Source organism: Rhamphochromis longiceps, linkage group LG17 (assembly GCF_057381845.1).
Source record: "Rhamphochromis longiceps isolate RC_006_pf linkage group LG17, R_longiceps_female_GT1.1, whole genome shotgun sequence".
Classification (NCBI taxonomy): domain Eukaryota; kingdom Metazoa; phylum Chordata; class Actinopteri; order Cichliformes; family Cichlidae; genus Rhamphochromis; species Rhamphochromis longiceps.
This window is the reverse complement of record NC_140573.1, coordinates 36,227,233-36,248,105: the sequence shown is the minus strand read 5'-3', so window position 1 is coordinate 36,248,105 and position 20,873 is coordinate 36,227,233. Positions and strand designations below refer to the sequence as shown.

The 20,873-nt window shown below is 42.2% G+C and overlaps 1 protein-coding gene across 1 annotated transcript; it reads left to right on the top strand.

The window, feature by feature from the left end:
* The first annotated feature begins 1,625 nt into the window (after positions 1-1,625).
* Positions 1,626-18,246, top strand: lrrn3b (leucine rich repeat neuronal 3b). Its single transcript, XM_085387194.1, has 2 exons — positions 1,626-1,989; positions 14,570-18,246. Exon 2 carries the CDS (start codon positions 14,975-14,977, stop codon positions 17,102-17,104), a length of 2,130 nt encoding a protein of 709 aa, XP_085243320.1. The 5' UTR covers positions 1,626-1,989; positions 14,570-14,974; the 3' UTR covers positions 17,105-18,246.
* Positions 18,247-20,873: the final 2,627 nt, after the last annotated feature.

Sequence of the window (20,873 nt, the reverse complement as noted above, 5' to 3'; positions counted from 1 at the left end):
CATAGAGTGACAGAATTAGTTTGTGTGTCAAAGATGGTGTTTTTTGGCTGATTATTGTAAATTACTGTCCGTTACTTTTTATGTTACCACAGGAAATAACACACATGTACAAATCTTTGACATAAAAGGAACCAAAAATGCCTGTTAGCAGTTACAAATTAATGAATCTTTATGAAAGCTACTCTTTTGAGTTTAGCAAGTCTGAGGAGGAATGTTGCAAAGTATATAAATTTAGTGGTTGAGGTACAAAGACTGATGAAATTTCTGCTCTTGGTACTCTATAAATGGCGCACACTACAATTCAGTGAGAAGTTTCTTACTGCAGTTACCTTTGTTATACATCAGTGAATGCTTTTTGATATGATTGCACATTTAGGTTTCTAAACATTACCAATTCATTCAAATATTCTCTCAGATTTAAAATGGAAACGTGGTTCTGCATTTGTGCTCTATTGCGGATAGAGGGAATCAACCAGTGTGGTAAATGGTAAATGGCCTGTATTTGTATAGCGCTTTTACTAGTCCCCCCTAGGGACCCCAAAGCGCTTTACACACCCAGTCATCCACCCATTCACACACACATTCAAACACTGGTGGAGGCAAGCTACAGTTGTAGCCACAGCTGCCCTGGGGCAGACTGACAGAAGCAAGGCTGCCATTTCGCGCCATCGGCCCTTCTGGCCAACACCAGTAGGCGGTAGGTGAAGTGTCTTGCCCAAGGACACAACGACCGAGACTGTCCCGGCTCGGACAGACACAACAACGGAAGGTTTGACAGGCATTCCGATTACAAGGCGAACTCCTAACTCTTGAGCCACGATCGCCCTGTGGTGGCTACAGAGACACAATCCCAGTCAGTTGGCTTGTAAAAGAAAGAAGGACAAAAATGGTGGGAAAAGGGGTCAAAGATTAAATAAAGAATTGATGAGAAGCACAAACAGCAGCTTCTGATCCTGCATGACGTCTGTCTTCTCTGAGCATCAGGAGCTGAGCAAAAGGACCAACAACAGCACAAAAATGAACCTCACAACAACACAAGACCAGCTCTTGCACATATTTCCCCCCACATAGCTACAACATATAGACACAGATCTCTTGAGTTCTCTGTGGCACCTGTGAGCTCCCAGAGCAGCACCTTGCCCAGACCTTAAGTGGTGTTTACTACCAGACACAAAAATAAAGTAGCTATAACTTCAAAAATTATTGCCATTAAATTTGAGTTGTCATTGGAGGATAGTTATGAGTGTAGGGGACCTCATGTACTTGATCAGTCACAGCACAATCATGAGATTTTCCTCTGTTTTGAGGGATCTTGGCAAGGACTACAAACTATCTTAAACGGATGCCGGTAGGTGGCCTTATTTTGAAATAATGAGCCTTTGCTGTTTTAGACAGCACTTCAGCTCTCATCGCTGGCCTGCGTGACTCGTTAATTTGGATATTTTTTGCAGCGCGCTTCACCTCTAACAGAAAAAGACAGAGACGAGAACAGGCTTCTGGGAGATGACTGACGGCTGCTCTCGGCCAACCAGAGCAGGGATGCTGCGCGCACCTCGCCTGCTTCTCTGACGCTATTGGCTCCTCTCTGGAGAGTCGGGGGTTTGTTCTAATATTAATGACTGCCGAGGAGACGGCGGCGCATCTATGTGGTCCGCCTGACACTTGATCGAGAGGGAGAGATGCGTTGTAACAGCCGCTGTTAAGACGAAGGGAAGGGAAGGAAGGGAAGGGCACGAGGATCACACGAATCTTTCTCCGTTCCTTCGCCACACTGCTTTTGGACTTTGCCGTTTCGCCTCATGCAGAAACCCGTTTTCCCGGGGAATAGAGACCACAACTGATTCCTCATCAGCTGCGTGAGAACAAGAAGACCACACATTGTTGACTGGCTTTATGTTGCGCGCTGGGGCTCTCTCCCGTCATCGGAGGGGCGCACTTGATGGGAATACAGACACAAAACTGCTTTGTATCCGAGGGTGATGAAACCCGGTAAGTTTACTCTGTTTGCTGCTCTAATTTATATTTGTCGTTTTCGTCCGTGTCGCGCGATTGCGTCTGCGCAACGGCTCACAAGTTCACAAAAAAAAACCCGAACGAAATTGAGCGATTCCTGTGTTTTTTGTCGCACACACAGAGGAAAAAATACACATCAGGTTGCTTCCTAAATGTCAGTCACTCATGTGCCGATTGCAGAAATTAGGGACAAATACTACTGGATAACGAATCTTGTGACTGGCCTCGAATCTCCCTGTTTGGATGTAGGGACGCGCTTTTGCGCAACTATGCAGGATGCGCCTTTTAACCGGACCGGATTTTGGCTGTGTTTGGATTAAGAAGGAAAATCAGTTAAAGACAAGAAAAAGACAAGCCCCCGTGGTTGTGTGTGTGTGTGTGCGTGCGGGTACGCTTCTATGTTTGTGTGTTGGTGGATGGAGTGATTGGCTGGCAGCTTCATGTCCTCGGGTGCTGCTTAGTGAGCACACACCAGACACGTCTCTAAGAAACCCACAGAATGTCCCCCCCCCCCCTCCTCCTCCCCTCACTCTCCCCCTCTTTGTTAAACCTTCCTGTTGCAAACACAGAAGTCGATACCCACACATGCCACGAGAGTACACGTCCACTGGCTTTATTTTTCAAACCCCACGCTCCTCAAATTGCTTCCTCCGCGGCTGTGCCATACACCGGATCCAGGGCTTTTACTTTGTGATTAACGCATCTACCGGAAAGCACCTTCTTGCGCATTCACCATCACCATCATCATCCCTTCACCTGCTCGTGCCTGTACACCCACACATCCAGGGATCCGGCTGGAGAAAGAGAGGGTGGCATTCAGTAATCCCTTAACTGCATTGGGGCGTCTTTCTCTAACCCCCCCCCCCCCCTCAAAAATCTGCCCCTCACAGCCTCTCCCCTCTGTCCAAAATGTATTCCACTCAGCAGATTTATTATTCCTGAATAATTTGGATAAACAGATAATGGCCAATAATGACGAATGTGGATTTTCACCAAAGCAGGCTATCCAATTCTGATTGCTGTAATCTTCTGTTCAAATGTGTTCTGTGTGCGCACACACGTGTGTGTTTGTGTGTCCGCTTGCTTGTTCCAAGTGATGGATACAATAGATTTTGGCCTCCACAGTGCGAATGACTCACCCAAAACAGTTGCTCCATGTGAACCACACAATGAAATGCCACACGAGAGCCATCGTGCCCTCACATCCGACACCATGCCACACTGAGAAAACCTTAGCCCTTCACATGTGAAGTATGTGGCTGGCTACCCGCAAAGCAATGTATTATAGCATTCGACCACCAGTGTTTGACAAGCAATCCCCGCAACATATTTATCAAGTGAGCGAGCAGTGGCAGCTGAGATTTAATGTGATGCAAGATAGAGCCGCAAACTTTGTGAAGCTCAAAATCAAGTATAGACTCCTAACATGGCAGCCACTTTGCAGTTTCTCCCCCAAGTAGTAACAAAAGCAGTAAAACAAACCCGTATTGGTTTTCTTCATTAATTCAGGCACACTTGTTCAAAACAAATCAATATTACATGTCCACCAACAAGTCATACGCTTAAATTGTGTGGCTTTGTGAATTGCCTATTGATCTGCGTGAGAAGCAGAGGTGGGGTGGGAAAGGTACTGCGCCTGCAGTGGCCTTGTGGAGGCTTTGAGAGCATGATCGGCAGCACGGTGTGGGTGTTCCATATTAATTTTTCTCTATAGTCAGAGGGCAGCAGGTTGCAGCGAGGTGAGAATTATGTGTGGGTGCCAAATGCTACTATTGGTTTGAAATGGAGTTCAGAAAGCTCCAAGTGTAAGTGCCATCACAATCAAGTTCTTCCTTTTTTTTGTTTTTTCTTTGATGGCGATAACAAGATGCAGAAGTATCCATCAGGGGACTCCTCAGTGAAATCCATGTAAACATATTCACAAGACGGCTGCGGGGGATCAGCCCGTGCAGCCAAGCATAGGCTCTCTGGTAGCATCTCCATTCCCAAACAAACACAGGCACCCGTTAAAATGGAATAAGCAGAGGCAGAGGGAAAAAAGGAACAGTGGGGAAGAGAATGGTGTGCATGTTTGTTTCGGAGCTAGTGGGTGGACTTGAAAGAAACAAAGAAAAAAGAGCTGTGGATCAAAACATGCCACGATGGAAACATCCATGACATTTTACAATTTTTCAGTCCGTATCAAAGGTCAAAACAGGATGTGACACTTCCTTTGTATCCACTGACATTTACTTCTTGGATTTGGACTTTTTGGTACTTAACTTGGGCACATTTCTGGTGGGAGTGGATTTAAGGATTTAGGAGTGCCAGAGCACGGCTTTACCAAAAAAAAAGGTGCACTCAAAACCAGACCGTGTGTTAACAGCAAAATGCCAGGCCTGTGAGAATCTAGGACTGATGCTCACAATAAAAATCAAAGCTGCTAACCGCTAATTAAGCTGCTCTTCGGCAGACTCACATCAGAGCGGTACACGTTAGCGACATATGCCCATATTGCAGTTTAAAACGCGAGCAGAGACGAAGGAGGACATCTGAAGGGCCACTGCTGTGCGGTCCATCTGCTCTGCATTCTGACTGATACGTATAGGCCCTTAGTGTGCTGACGGAAATGGTAGTGATGCTGCATCCCTAGAACAAACCCAGCTGAACTGTTGTTGAGCTGCCCTGACCGATGCACAAGCACACATGCTCAGTTGAACGTATGTGCCAAAATGAGCATGTATACAGAGAATATCTGCCCGCAGACACAGAGCATTTTGAAAGAACCCCGTCTTTGGTCTTTTTGGGCGAAGAAAGAGTAGCTGGGAATGAAAACAGAAAAGAGAAAGCCCATATCAAACCCCATGAAATCATAATAAAGAGGCCCAAGCCAGCGATAAATGCATTTCAGTGGCATATAATGATTGATTCCATCTTCTGTGGGAACCTATTCTCTGCAGGCTTGTGGCCCCTTGACCAGCCATATATTATTCATATAAATATAGATAGGTGCGCATCTTAGAGGGAGCTCGCATGCCACATTTGCACCTGCAGATTCAATTTGGCTCTGACTTTGAGGGATATGCCGCTGGCTCCATTTCCCCTGCCTTCCCCCTCCACCCCACCCCACACCTTCCTCTTTCATTCTAGCTAGCAGCTATACATGGAACATTATGCAGATTTTTGTCAAGAGTGAGTGCGATTATGTTTGGGGAGAAATGAGTGTTGGAATGTTCGCTACGCCTTTGACCTTATCAGCGGCAGCCTTAAGCTGGATACCTTGGCTTAATTTTAATAGATGCAGCACTATGCGAATTAGACAAGGGGACCTAGCTGTGCTTTTTCACCGTGTGGCGCATTCTGCATGCATTATGCGAATGAGCCCCTGCGTGTTTGGGTTCTATTTTTTTTTTCTGCGAGGACGCAGTCTGCTACGTTACATGCCGGCAAATGCACAGATCTCTTTTTCTCATGTATTTGCATGTGTTCCTGTCTGCTGTGTGCATGCGCGAGGCAGGTGGGTGCGTTATATAGTGTTCAATAGTCCACCTTGTGTGTGTGTGTTCTCCCTCACTCAGCCCAAGGGCATGTCTTGTCCAGAAAAGAGCTGAAAAACCAGAGATAGGGGGTCCTGTGGTTAATTTGGAACATTGATTCTACATTAAGAGTCGACTTGCCACTGATTCATGGCTATTCAAGTGCAGATGTAAGGGGAAAGGTTTCCATCTGCTCCCCCATGGATGCACACACGTACACATACATATAAGTACAGGAAGCTTCATTATGCATACACACATAGAAGGTTCTCTTTAATGGACTCTCTCTTGCCTTGGAGAAAGTATAATAGTAAATCAATGAGGTGAAGGGCAGACGGAGGGACAGTTAAGCCTTCTGAAGGCCTCCACCCAATATGAGGCTTAACCAGAATGTATAAAGGACTCGTTGTGATTGCAACATGACCGTGCTGCATGTTCACCACAGGTCCAAGTGCTGCATCTCTGAAAAGAAACACATCTTGAAAAGTTGTGTTTATACAGTAGAGCAGCAGCAGATAAACTATAGCTTTCCAATAATGCAAAGTGGCTGCATGTATTAAGTACATAAAACCACAATCTTAGTCTTAACACATCGCTAATATATTTATTACTCGTGTGGGTGACACTTGAGAAATACTGCCGTCAGTAAATAATAAAATTACAGTTAATGAAACTTTAGTAGTCATCTTACACAAAGTCAAGCTATTTAATCATCATTGGTAATTTTCTAACTTATTATTTATGCCATTAAGTTCTGTGATAAAAGATATTTAGGAATTCGGTAGTATCTCATTCCCCTGGAGTCAAATGCTGCCATTCAGTTGCTGGCATACCAGAAATGTGTACAAGGTCTTTTATTGGTGGCTCCAAAATGCACTTTGAGAGTGCTCTCACATACATCTTGTCATATTTTAACTCAAATCATGATCATTTCGTAAACCTAATCCAGTCGTTTGATTGGATTTAGCTGATGGCTAGTAAGAACAACAGTGGACACAGCAGGACACGAACCGTGTCTCTGTTATTTGAAACACAAGTAACACTTGATTACTTAAAACAAGCACTTAAATTTTTTATAACAATCATCTAAATACGGTTTGTAGGAACACTGCATAGCATTTGTGATCATCTCAGAGCTGTTTTAAAAAGATCAGTCGCAGCTTTCCACGAAAGCATCCACTAAATTTTCATAGATATTTTACAAACCAAATTTACAAAATGTACAACATTTTACAAAAGTTCAATCAAGTGTTACCCCTCACATTACAGTTGGTAATTAGAAAATAGGAGCCATATGGTAAGACATGTATGCACAAGACATAGCATGGCAGGGGTGAAGAGTCTTGGGAAGGCAATTAGGCCAAAAGCAGACACTATGCAGGATAGGCATAGAAATATATAGTGAGACACGATGACATGCTGTCATTCTCCACAGCCCAATGGCTGGGCAGATGATGATGCAAACAGACAACATAAGGAGAAAAATTTCTCAATAAGGACGAGCAGAGAAAAATGTGAGAAGAGCAGGTTTATAAAAAGAGATATTTGGCTTGTATTATCATGAGAAAAAGGGAATGACAGAGTGAATAGAGAAAGAAAAGAGCCCGAGCTAGGGAGAGGGTGATGGGTGAAGAAAGCCTTGCAAGGCTTATTACCAGTGGATCAAAATTCCCAGTGAACCGTTTCTACAATACACAGGCTATTCTCCTGAAAGAGGAGGCAATTCGACTGCGCCCTACTTTCCACTTACGTCTGACCTTTATGTCTTCCACCCAGTTTTACCACAGTAAGTTTAATATCTACCTCTCAGCAGATGCAATACTGCCTTGTTACCACTTAAACCATGCAGGCCTCATAATCATCTCCCCGAGGGCCAATATGCTTCCCACAAAAAGAAAAAAACTTACGTCTTGATCTCACAAATTTTTCTCCGCCATTCCTGCCGTTGCATGCAGAACTTGTGTTTTGTATAATAAATGATTGCATTTTCTTTCTTAGGTCAACTTGTCTCCACACAGGGCACTGATGAGCACCCAACCTGTGACAAAGCAATCACCTCTCTTTCCCCGCTTCGCTAAATCCCATCCAAGCCCTGTGAAGCGAGCGGGAGGATTTATAATAACTCATTTCAATAAACAGAATAAAACAAACAGTTCTGCCCGGCTGTTTGGCCGCCCGACGACTTGAGTCAGGGTTTCCTGAATTAGCGCCGCAGAGCCACTTGGACCACCGCTTTCTGGCCCTCCTGTGCATACTCATTAATTTCAAGTGGTCATATCTCACTGGTCTCTAATCAAACTGTATTTGTGCCATTACTATCCTGTGCAGCCACAGTGTTAGGATAATGTAGATGGTCTGGTGGGAAAGTAAGCGAGGTGTTGCCAAGATGTGAATGAAAAAGCTTTTCACCTTGACAGCGCGTGAACCTCTTAACCGAAGCCTTGTCCTAATTCGCCCGGTGCCATTTGCAGATTACAGGAAATCTCTAAACACTATGAAACATATAAAATAATCTATAAATTACAGAATCAGATTCATATTTAAAAAACAAAAAGCAAAAAAAAAAACAGGGCAGCAACATGTCAGCGTAAATATGCAGCATTTTAATGAGGAGAGATTCGAAGGCTTTCAGTTGTGTCAAAGGTCATTCTAATTAAGAGTGAAATGTGCGGCTAACAAGGTCTAAAGCCATAGCGGTTCATAAAGGTGACGCAATCACGCTGTCATTTCTGAACAGCATCTTTATTGGAATATGTCAATAACTACAGAAGCTCCTTACTCTAAGTGATGATGCAATAACTCTGCTAAATAAAAGCATCTTAGGCGCCTACACAGAATTTGTGTTCTTGTCAAACGTGCAAATGAGACGCAGAGGTAAAAAAGTGCACATTGCAAAAAACATTTACACTGAGGTGATGTGGAAACCAGTGATAAAATATATATATATATAAATAAACCATGATGTACCTGAAGCATGAAGCATGTTTGGGAGCAACCTGCCTGAGGAGATAAGGCTGATTCATTGACGTCCTTTGAAAGGATTCTAAAAACACATTTTTTTAGAGCTGTATGTATGTTTGTGTGAAGTCTTTTTTTAAATCACTGTTTGTGTGTCTTGCTTGTTTTTATCATATTCTGTACTTATTATGTCATTATGTTAAGTTTTTATTAGAGGCTGACCAATATATCAGCGGGTCTGATGTATTGACTGATAATAGTTCCCTGTGATGGATACACGGACACATTATTTGCAGATATTGCTGGTACTTGTAAGGATTCAGTACACATAATAAATGTTAGGGAAATCTGTTTATGTTTCAAGTGTCTGAAAGAAAAAATATCACCCGATACATTGGATCTTTAAAATCACCAACTATCAGTATATGGATCAGTCTTATAAATCCTATATAAGTCTAATTTTTTCTTTTACTTAATTCTTACTAAATTACACAACGTTAATCAAATTTGTTTTTGTGTAACCTCACAGTTTGGCTTACCAGTCTTATATCTGTTCATATTCTTATTATTAACTATTAACTACAAATTTATGTGGTACACAGTTTCTAAAAGTACTGCATTCATTAATTTGCAGATATATCGAAACCTTTGGCTACTAAGAAGCATCAACTGAATGGCTGTGTTAAATTTCAAGACGATCTCGTGTAGTGACAAACCCACAAATAACAAACCACCTGACTCTGCAGCTGTCTTTAGCGCAGCAGAGCTGTATAGCATCTTTCAGGTCATAGCGTATATTTCAGCTGCAGCAGGCAGCTGTTTCCTGCAGCACGCTATCAGCCCAGCATCAAACAGCAGACAGTCAAAGTTCTGCCTGGTGAATATATCGTAGGATTTTGTTTCTCTTGATTTTTGTGCTTGAACGCAAAAGAGCTAAACAGAGACTGAATTTTGGACTTGCGTACCTCAGACGGATTGAAGTAAAACCCCAAATTGGGCGATAATGTTTAACCACACAAGCTCAGCCTGTTAATAGGTATCAGATCTTTCATTTAACTGTTATAAGATTATAATGTGTCAGTGTCTCTTCAGGCTTTCACCTAGGAGATGGAGAGCAGTGTTGGTAATGAAACCCAGTGGTGGTAAACAAACCCGTATTTCACCCAGCTAAGGCAGTCTTGAAACGAGGCAGATACAAGCAGCTTGTTTTGCTGCGATACTCCCAGCCAGGATTAACACTGCTGAAAGTGGAAAGCCCATGGGCTACACTGCCAGCCTCCCACTGTAATGGAGCTGCTTGCCCACCACTCTCTTTCTCCTCTGACACCTTGGAACTTGTGCTCCATGAGTGAACACCTTAGCCTGACCTATAAAAGGTCCCCTGAACAAATGTCAAAGCTTTGGCTTAATGCGTTAGCGCAGGTAGACATTAGGTTGCTGGAGATCCCATTACAAGCTTTCCGTGTTCTGTTCTAAGGTGTTGATTTTGTACCTCAGTACTCAGGATTTAGTAAAGCTTTTCCACACACAGATTACCAGCATCCATCTTTGAATTCAATTTACCCCAGCCATATTAAGCACATTTCTCTATGTCCAGCAGTTACGTAATGTTTTTTCTTGTTTCTTTCTTTTTTCGTCTTTGACTAGAATTTGACTGGATCAAGCTAAGATTAATATTTCTTGCAACGACAGCATTACAAGGGTCAGTAGAGGTTAATAGCTCAATGCCACAACAGAAACGAAGACGTTTCTCCTCTGGCAAGTCACTTTGTCCTCCAGATCTCTTCTTTCCCTTCTCCCTCCACTCACGCTCTGCCTCAATTACCAGCAACTGAGCAGTGGACTGTGGGAATTAGCTCTGTATAGTAGCTGTGTGTGTGTGTCTGTGTGTGTGTGGGGGGGATGTGGTTCGGTAACTTGACTGGATTTTTACTAATAGGTTTGTACAAGTGGTAGTCATGGTGCAAGGCCTTCAGAATATAGACTGCCTGTTCAGTGGGCTCCGCATTATTCAGTCGCACGATACCAATTTATGTGATCAACTGCCTGTAGATGATTAGGATAGTGCACTTAAAATAATGCAAGTATGGGACAATATTCCAACCTTAAGCGTATTGGAACTCTATTAGGGATGGGCATTTCAAGCAAAAGTACTGCTTGTATTCACTGGGAGGTATTTGGATATCCCTCAAAGAGCATTTCAATTGAGGCTCTGTCGTTGAAAGCTTTACTGTTGTAACATCTTCCGTTTGTCCGTTTTCTGCAAGACACACACTGTTGGCCACAACCATATCTAAGATCTGCATTTTTATGAACCACATGTTGGATTATCATTAATAGAATTTCATCCTCATTAATCAGCAGGGAAATATGTTCTTCTTGCTGGCCTCATCATCATGCACATTGTCCTGTAAAGCCTTCCTAATCCAGTCCTTGATTTTTGATGGAAAAGCAAGCATTAGCGTCCGCCAAACCAAAAGAAATCCCTCTCTCAATCTGTCCCTATTTCCAAAACCTCTTTAGTGTCCACGATGTCATCCTCACATCCATCCTCGCCAGAATCTAATGGAGAAGCAGTGTGCTGTGAAAATAGGGCAGTGCTGTGTCTTACAGCACACCAATTCCCTTAGCAGGAAATATTGATTGAAACATTAATTAGTCCGAGAGTGTTCCCTCTGACGTAACTAGCTGGTAAAACAAATAACAGCAGCCCGTCTTGGAACCACCTGCAGCGAATTCACAGTAAAGCTAAGCCATAACAGTTAACCTGACCACATTATGCTGCTGGTAATTGTGATTACTAAGGAGAAAAAGCCAGGGCGAGCAGAGGTGAGAACTAAATGCGGTAGGCTGTATTACAAAGTCTGTCCTGTGCTTCCAGGATATGGATCAACTGCATAGCCCACGATGGAGAGCCGGTGCTGAGGGAGAGAGGCTAAGTCCTGTTTATCAGAATTCTCTGGGTGTAGAAGCTTATTAAAGTGCCAGGTGCTTTTGAAAAATAATACCCCCCCTTTCCCCCCACACACACCACCATCCCCACCTTCTCCCTCTTTCACAACCTTACTGTCTGCCGTCCCGAACCAAACCACGCTCTAGCCAGTGATGGCACACAGGTTGAGGAATGAACCCTCGGCTTGGCTCCACCAGCGGGCAAACTCCAGCATTTCTGCTTCCTTCAGAAGTTCTTATTCATTTAGTTATTTATTTATTTCACCCACCACCACCACCACCACATCTCCCCCGTGGTGGAAACAGCGAAGGTGATGAAATGAAATCATTTCTCTTCCCTTGTTTTCACTTTCCAGCCACCGTCACAGTTCTCCTCTTGATTCTTTCTATTTCATCCGCTGTCTCTTCTGACTTTTCTCATGATGTGGCGCCTGATCTCATAGGCCCCAAAATATCACAAGCACCATCAAACCCATCTGTTCAGTAAGAGGCAGTCACATATGACAAATTACATACACTTCAACTGTGGAGCTTCTGCCACGTCAGGATGTGATGGAGACACTAATCATACAACGGTGCGAGAGACAGTAGTTAGAAAAGATGTGTGAGTCACATGAAGGAGGAAGCATCTAAGCTATACCCATATGGAAAAGAAATAGAAAAAACTTATAAAAGACTTGCATCAGCTTTAGCTTGCTTCATATAGTGAATCATATAAGGCTTATATGATTCACTCATGAAAGTGGCCACTTTCTCATTACTTTCATATATTGTTTTACGGAGTATCAAAAACATACAAGTTTCATTTATATAATTTTTTCAAGGGATCTTATATCTGTTTTCACTCTTGTATGCTTTTCATACAAGTTTCACACAAGACAGATACAAACTTTATAAGATTTATATATATTTTTTCCATATGGGTAGTTATATATCTACAATGCTTATAAATGGAAATAATCATACAATAGTCTTTGTTACATAAGAATATTGAACAAACTTACAAAGGCCAAATATTGTTACAGGTGAAATTGTTTGCCTTTTACTTTGAAACGACCGAAATCTGCCTACATTTCCCAGAATTCCATTTTAGGAACATCTGTAAATACCGTATCACTCTTTAGAAATAGTCAGCGGCACAAACATATGCGTTTTTAACAGTTAAAAAAGACCCTGAGAGCAAATATGTTGACCTACAAATGAAGTAAAATATGCACAATAGCCTTGAGCTTTCACTCAAATCAGACTGTCTAAAATCAGTACAATGGATTTTACCCATTGCCTTTAATTTAAATGTCTCAGAGAAATTAATGGATAATTTACTAGCCTAAAAAAATCCCAGAATAAAATGGAAATGTCAGAGAAGTGTGCAACACTTTCTGCTAACAGCACTGTACTGCATTTTATAGTTCCTTTTGAGCCCATGAGAGTACATGACCTTAAACTGTCTTGTATGAAGTGTAATGAAAGGGTGAACAAAGGCAGACAATTCAGACAAATACTAACTGCACTGGGTAGATAATTGAATTTTAATTTATAGTATTTGCTTCAATTTATTATTCAGACAGGATCATCAAAATGAAAACACTTATTGTGCCATGCCGTGTTTGGTAATGATGTTTTTGTTTTACTTTTCAATGCACCCATTTCCTTTATTACAACCCTGTTCATTTATGTACTTATAGATGCAGCCGAATGACAATGAAACGTCAATGAAATGCATTTTTTCAGTTCAGTAAGACCACAGATATTACATAAAACTACTAAACAATCGTGACACTAATCACCGACCTAAATGACTGTGATCATTCTCAAATTTTAAATGAAAAAGAACATAGATTTAGCTGATGATCTTCGATCTGTGACTATTTTATCTATTATTCAAATATCCATGTTCAAGACAATACCATAATAATCACTTATTTTCTTCACTTCAGGCACCTTTTAGTAATCTGTGTCCATTGGTAAACTGCATGACCTGTTTTTCCAGAAATGCTAAATCCTATTAGCATACAGATGTGCTGATTGCTAAAAAGATTAATTACGTCAACACGTTAATGCATTTTAATTTTCATGGCAGTCGGTTGTTTCGTCTCCTAACAAACAGGTGCAAACTGCATCTAGGTCAACTGTTTAGTTTGCATTTACTGTCATGGTCCCTGTGCCTCCCCGGCCAGCCCAGTGTGGCCACAAGTGTTTGTTGTTTTTCTCTCACTCTGTCTCTCCTACCTGTCTGCCTGGGCGGAGCTCTGATTGGGCTCCTGCCCTTGGCCCACGCACCTGCAGCTGATCTCGAGCGGATTGCAGTTCTCTGGCTCTTAAGGCTGGGGCTCTGAGCTGTTCATCGCTGGAATATTGAGTAACTCTCGTTAGTATTGCCTGGCTTCCTTGCGATTCTACTGTTCCCGTGTTTGCCTTCGACTTACCCTCGTCTGTGTAAACAGGTTTACCTGGATCAGCCCTTTTGTGACCCCTGGACCCCGTGAGTAGGAGAGTGAGCTGAGCTGCTTGTGTGGAGACTGTTTGGACGAGGAGCAGAGCGAGTGCGAAGAAGTGTGTCTCCCCAGCCAAGTGATCCCCGGGACCCTGGTGTTTCCCCCCCTTCACGTGTATATAGTGCACCAGTGTGATTAATAAAGTGTCGTTGAACTGTGCTACCTCAGTCTGCGCCTGAGTCCGTTCCACTCCCGTGACATTTACAGCCTAACCGTCTCACTCCATTGTGTATTACTGGCTGCCCATTTACTTGTTGCTATAGTGACTGACATATTCTAGCGTCTTTGAGTAGCTTGCCCTAAAGCGTAACGCTTAAGCCCTAGGATGTCTGCCATTTAAGAATCTTAATGAAGCCTTCTCTTTAACCAATAATAGACTCATACTGCTAGCATCAAGATTTAGTGCTATATAGTAGTGGTACATATGGTACATCCTCAGAGTGAAGTCTAGAAGGTCAAGCAGATATAAATCCATTGTTCTACGTCTTGAAGGGAGCGTGTATAAATGTCAACATGCATCAGTGTGCCTATAACAAATGTCAATATGTCCAAATCCTTTTCTTATGACATTCTCTGACCATGCCCATTATCTGGTAATACTCACATGTTTCTCTCTGTCTTGTTTGTTTTACGCAGGTAGGAATGGACTGGGCTGTGGATTCTGGAAGCTAGTAAAGACAATCAGTGAGGACGGTTATCTTTAAAGAAAGAAGTTGTTTTATGGATACCTATAAAGGTTCTTAATATAAGTCTTTTGAGGTGTAATATTGGTCCAGGTTTTTTTCTTTTTTCCGCCTCCCACCTATTTTTGGCTCGCCTGATTGCACCCTTGGCCTCAAACCCTGACACCAGCATTGAGTGAATCAAGGGCATCCACATAGGAAGACAATAAAACACTAGGAAGCCCTGTGGCAGTTGCGGCAGGGCTGATGAGTCAGTTGCCACAGCGGCTGCAACAAATGAGTAATTATTTGTAAAGTTAATAGCTGAGACCAATCAATCTACAAGGACCAATTTCTGACTGGAGGAAATCGGTCCAATATGAAGGACTTGTCATTTGTGGATCATCTCTTTGTTGGCTTGGCCATGGCCTCTTTTGTTGTGGCCACTGAGCTGAGGCCTGATTGCCCAAAGCTTTGTGTGTGTGAGATTAGACCCTGGTTTTCCCCTACTTCTGTCTACATGGAGGCGCAGACAGTTGACTGCAATGATTTGGGGCTCTTTAGCCTGCCAGAAAAATTACCAGTGGGCACGCAAGTACTGTTACTGCAAACAAACAACGTCGAGAGGATTGACAGACCTTTGGATTACATGCCCAATATTACAGAGATTGATTTATCGCAAAACAACTTATCCTCAATCAGCAACGTCCACCTTGGGAATCTTACTCAGCTGCTCTCCCTTCACTTAGAAGAGAACTGGATACGAGAGCTTCCTGAGCAATGCCTGTCAGAAGTGGCGAACCTTCAGGAGCTCTACATGAATCACAATCTCATCTCTTCTATCGCTCCGCTGGCTTTCCAGGGTCTAAGCAACCTTGTGCGACTCCATCTCAATTCTAACAAGCTGAGTGTCATTAAAAGAGAGTGGTTTGAACCTTTGCCAAATCTGGAGATCCTAATGATTGGTGAAAATCCAGTTCTTTCTATTGATAACATGAACTTCAAACCTCTAAGTAACCTCCGCAGTCTTGTTCTTACCAGAATGAACCTGTCCCAGCTTCCTGATGATTCACTGGCTGGTCTTGATAACTTGGAGAGCATCTCTTTCTATGATAATATTTTTCCCGAGGTTCCTCACTCTGCCCTGAGAAATGTCAAGAATCTTAAGTTTTTGGATCTAAATAAAAACCCCATTACTAGAATACAAAGAGGGGACTTTGTGGATATGCTTCATTTGAAAGAACTAGGGATTAACAGCATGCCAGAGCTAGTTTCCATTGACAGCTTTGCCCTCAATAACCTCCCTGAGCTGACCAAAATCGAAGCAACCAACAATCCTAAACTCTCTTATATCCATCCTAATGCTTTCTACAAACTCCCACGGCTGGAAACCCTTATGTTAAACGGCAATGCTCTCAGTGCCCTCCACAGGATTACTGTCGAATCTCTTCCAAATCTGAGGGAGGTAAGCATGCACAGTAACCCAATCCGCTGTGACTGCGTAGTCCGCTGGATGAACATGAACAAGACCAACATCCGTTTCATGGAGCCTGACTCATTATACTGCGTAGAGCCTCCGGAGTATGAGGGCCAGCATGTCCGGCAGGTGCACTTCAGGGAGATGATGGAGATTTGCCTGCCACTGATATCACCCGAAAGCATGCCAGGGCACATTAAAGCACAGAGCGGGTGCTCAGTGTCACTTCATTGTCGGGCTTTTGCCGAACCAGAGCCGGACATCTACTGGATCACCCCATCTGGCACAAGGGTTCTGCCTAACACTGTATCTGACAAGTTCTACATGCACCCAGAGGGAACCTTTGACATCTACGATATAACAGAAAATGAAGCCGGTGTTTACACCTGTGTTGCCCATAATTTGGTCGGTGCTGATCTTAAATCCGTCTCTGTAGAGGTAAACGGATATTTTCCTCAACCTGTCAATGGTTCTCTGAATGTTGAAGTCAAATCAGTGGAGACACACTCCATTCTGGTCTCATGGAAGGCTGGCCCTGGCACTTTGGCTCCCAACATTAAATGGTACACTGTTTCAGATGCCAACCATCCCACCATGGCTTTTACCACCAGGGTTCCCTCAGATGTCCAGGTGTACAACCTTACCCATCTCAGCCCCGCCACTCACTACAAAGTCTGTGTGGATATCCGCAACATCCACTACAACCATGACACCAAATGTGTCACTGTCACCACTAAGGGATTAGAGTTGGCAGCCAAGGACACAGAAAAATGGGATGCAGCAGTAATCACTGTCTTTGGTGTGCTCCTGGCTGTGATTTCAGTGGCCTGCCTGTTTATTTATGTGTCTCTGAGGAACCACCACCTTTATGGGGATATAAGGAAATGGGACTCTAAAGCTTCACTGATACCAGTGGAAGCTCCCGGTATGCACTCATCTTTCTTTACAAAGCTGTGGGTTACGGGTAAGGGACTGCCAAGTGGAGTGGAAGTGAAAGCCACAGTCATAAATGTATCTGACAATGCCTTTTAAGAACCACAGCTTTGTAGAGCACCACACACCTACAGCAAATGGACAAGGCCACTGGGCAGGGGTGGACGATGATATACTGTTTTCAAAGGCATACCCATTGCCCGTTCCCAGCTCAGATACACTGGGAGAACTATTAATGGAAGGGGATGGAACGGTTTAAATTGACTACATGCTATCCCAGTTTCAACCCTAGTTGAAGTGGTGGCTTTGTAACCATCAAACCAAGCTAACATCAACAGGAAGGGGTATTTACTGCAAAAAAAATTCGATTACAGTACCATTCATACAGAAATGCAGGCAGAGAAAAGAAAGTGGACGTGTTGAAGGTCAGCTCTCTTGTAATTGACTGTTAAATGTGTTCAGAGTTGTGGAACTGTCCGTGTGGTCCCAAGCAATACCGTCTGTGCTTTGTCAAACATCCATAGACGAGTTAGAGATACAGTAATAACACCTGTCTATTATGGGAAGGGAGATTTATTAGAGTAGACAAAAAACAGTGACTATGGTGTAAGCCTTTTGATGAAATATACCCCCCCTTTTCTATTTAAAAACGGATTCTTGATTTTTCATGGAAATATTGTTATATATTCTATTATGTTGATGTAATGACAAATCCTCTGTATGTGAACAATTTAAATGGGTTTTAAATGAAGGCAAGGAGCAGACTACTTTTGATTACAACATCACATTAAGCTTAATGAAATTCAGCGACAAAATGGGTATCTAGAGAGGATATTTGCCAAATGGCTGTTTATGCTTTGTAGTTCTCATTGCAATGGTGACTGGCAAAAACACTGGACTCAAACAAATATATCGAGTTGTTTAAAACTAAAACAAGTGATGTTTTATCTCCTCAAGAGGTGGTTTGTTAATGCCCTGGTAAGTGCCTACAACAAGAGCTACGTGAGGTAAACGGAGAGGAAACTGAAGAAATTCATCAGCCACAGCAAAACACAGTCATGTCATCATTGCAGTCACAAGCTATTCTCCAGTACTTTTAGTGGAAATACTTTCTCAGTATTTTTAGCATACATATTTTAAGAAAACATTTTGTTGTTGCTTTGGGTGTCAAGTTAAAAAGCCATTTTTATATTACCTGTATTATATGTGATCAATGGGCACAACAGACTAATTAAGAAAAGCGCTAAGAAAAAAAAAATAAATGTCATTGTTTCTTTTACAAACAATTGCCTACTTTCTCTCATTTTATTCTCATATTTATAACAACAGCAAAAGGGACCTGTTATTTTCATTTTCATCTCTTTTTTTGGGCTCTACTTGAATAACTTTGCACGAGTTACGGTCCTAAATAACGATTATTTGTGTATAAATAACCCCTAATTTATACATTGGGCCTTGGTGCAACCTCTGCTGCCTGAAACAAGCCCTTATAGAGCCCTTCCCCCCCCTTGAAGCCAACTTTCCTCTTATTGGCTGCCCCTAATAAACCATATTCAGAATATCCTCTGTCAGTGAGATCATACAGAGGCAAAGGCAGAAAATATTGTCCGAGTATAAAAGCAGTCTGATGGCTGAACTTTTGGCTGTGATTTATTGCCAGGACGATGTTATCGGCCCATATTAACTATTTCCGATTTATTGGTATCGACATTTGTAATTTGACCATAAACAAACATTAAACAGCAATAGATAAAGTCTGGGAGAAACACCCTTCAACCATGTTACAGCTATTGATGTTGCACAGTGTGGTCCACCACAACTTTACCCTTGGCAACTGTTTTTGAATGTGCTTTGAACACCACAAACTCAACAAGCAGCTGATCCAAGCAGAGTCGGACTAATCTACTGCATGTTTGACAATAAAACAAGTTTATATTTAAAACTCATTATCATAATATCTTAGTGCTGACTCACACATAACTACACATAACAAATGTTAGGGAAATATTTTTATGTTTGTCTGAAAGATACTAAATATTGGCTGATATATCAGATTTCCCCCCAAATATCAGTATTGATATTGGAAGCCATTTTGCTTATATTGTATTGTTATTTGTCATGCATAATGACATTCTCACATTTACATTTTTGCTTTTTAACCTTACTGTTGTTTTAAGTCTTAGTTAATTTGCCTTTGTTTATATGCATCAGAATATCGGAATCTTTACTCTCTCAGTTTTAAAAATTCCTAAATCGGGATCTAATTACCTGGACATACATTAACCTCTTTGTTCTAAACTTTGGTCTTGTTTAAAAGGCACACCCATGATTGTACAACAGTAGAAAGATGACAAACAATAACAAAAAGCATAGTTAATCCCCTTTAGTAAATATACTCATGTCATCATCTTGTAATGGTGTACAGTGAAATGTGCCTTGACTTTTATATGACATTTCAACTGCAAGAATGTAAAACAGAGTATTGATAATGAGCAAATGGTACAGAAGAAAAAAAGTCTTTTGAATCAGACCACAGGGGATGAGTCAAGGGACTTCAGCTGAATGGCTGAGTGGTCGTCCTGACCCTGGGAAGAAAAAGAAGAAGAAAAAAAACAGCAACAAAGAGCAGAACTCATTAGTCGCCTCATTAAGAACATGTTCGTCCTTCAGCTGGTCTGAATATAGTCACTGTGTTGCAGCTACAGCTGCTGCTGCTCGTGCTCAGACGGGAACACAACGTCCCTACGACACCGAGATAAAGTACAGTATACCAAAAAGTCATGTGGAGTGGCACGGAGCCGAGTCGAAACTTCACATTTTATTTGTCTTACTGAATTATCCAGCACATAGAACATTTCACATGAGAAAGCCAAGCATGATGAATGGCTGTCAGAGGCAGAGTGACATGGTGGATTTATCAAACAGGGCCTAACACTCATACATCAGGCCAGCCTTCAGCACCACGGACAGAAGCTTTTAGAGCTGAGCCATCTGTCAAAGACAAAGGGAGTTAAAATATGACATGCCGTGCTCCTCAGGTATCGCTCAGGTCAGACTAGGCCTGCCTCTTTGCAAGCACAGATGCACAAATGAAGCTTGGCAGAGCTCAATGCCACATGCTTATGTTCTTACATAGATAAAGAAAAGCAATTCAAGGTCACTCGCTGACACAGAGGGACTCCAGAAGAAAACAAAAACACTTATAGGCACAAACAGTTAAGCTCTGAATCATCCAGTCACTCATACCTGAAGTGCTGCAGTTCAGTCCTGACAGTCAGAGGCAATACTAAATGAGTTCACTGACCAAACATGTTCTTTGAGATTAAAGTAGCCCAGAGACATTAGCCTTATTGCCTTTAAAAATATTTCATTATAGTTTTTACACCTTCTGATGTGATTACATATGTTGTAGTTGAGTGAATACACTGAATGTAACCAGGAAACTCATCTCTCCTGCTGTCGCTCCCAATTTCATGCATTTCCACGATCTCTTTGTTTTATCTCCCTCCGCTAGCCGCTGACAGTTTGGGAGATAGCTTCCCCCCCCCCTTCCTCTTTCCTTTTGTATGAATTTGTACATTCAAAGGAAGCCATATTAGAAAAAAAACTGTGGCTTTAACTTAAATCCCACATGAAAAGAACTAGTGAGCTGTCACCATTTAATCCGCAGTGAGGACGAAAAAATTATGTTTCTCGCTGAATCTTCAAATATTTCAAATATTAAAACCCACCTTGTTCTATTCAAAGAAAGCCATCTGCGCCATGGCAGATATTAAAGCATTCTCTGTGAAGGCTTATGGATGGGTGTTCCTACTGGTTACATATTCATTTTAATTTTGTAAGGATCATTGTCAGCCTGTCTGAGATT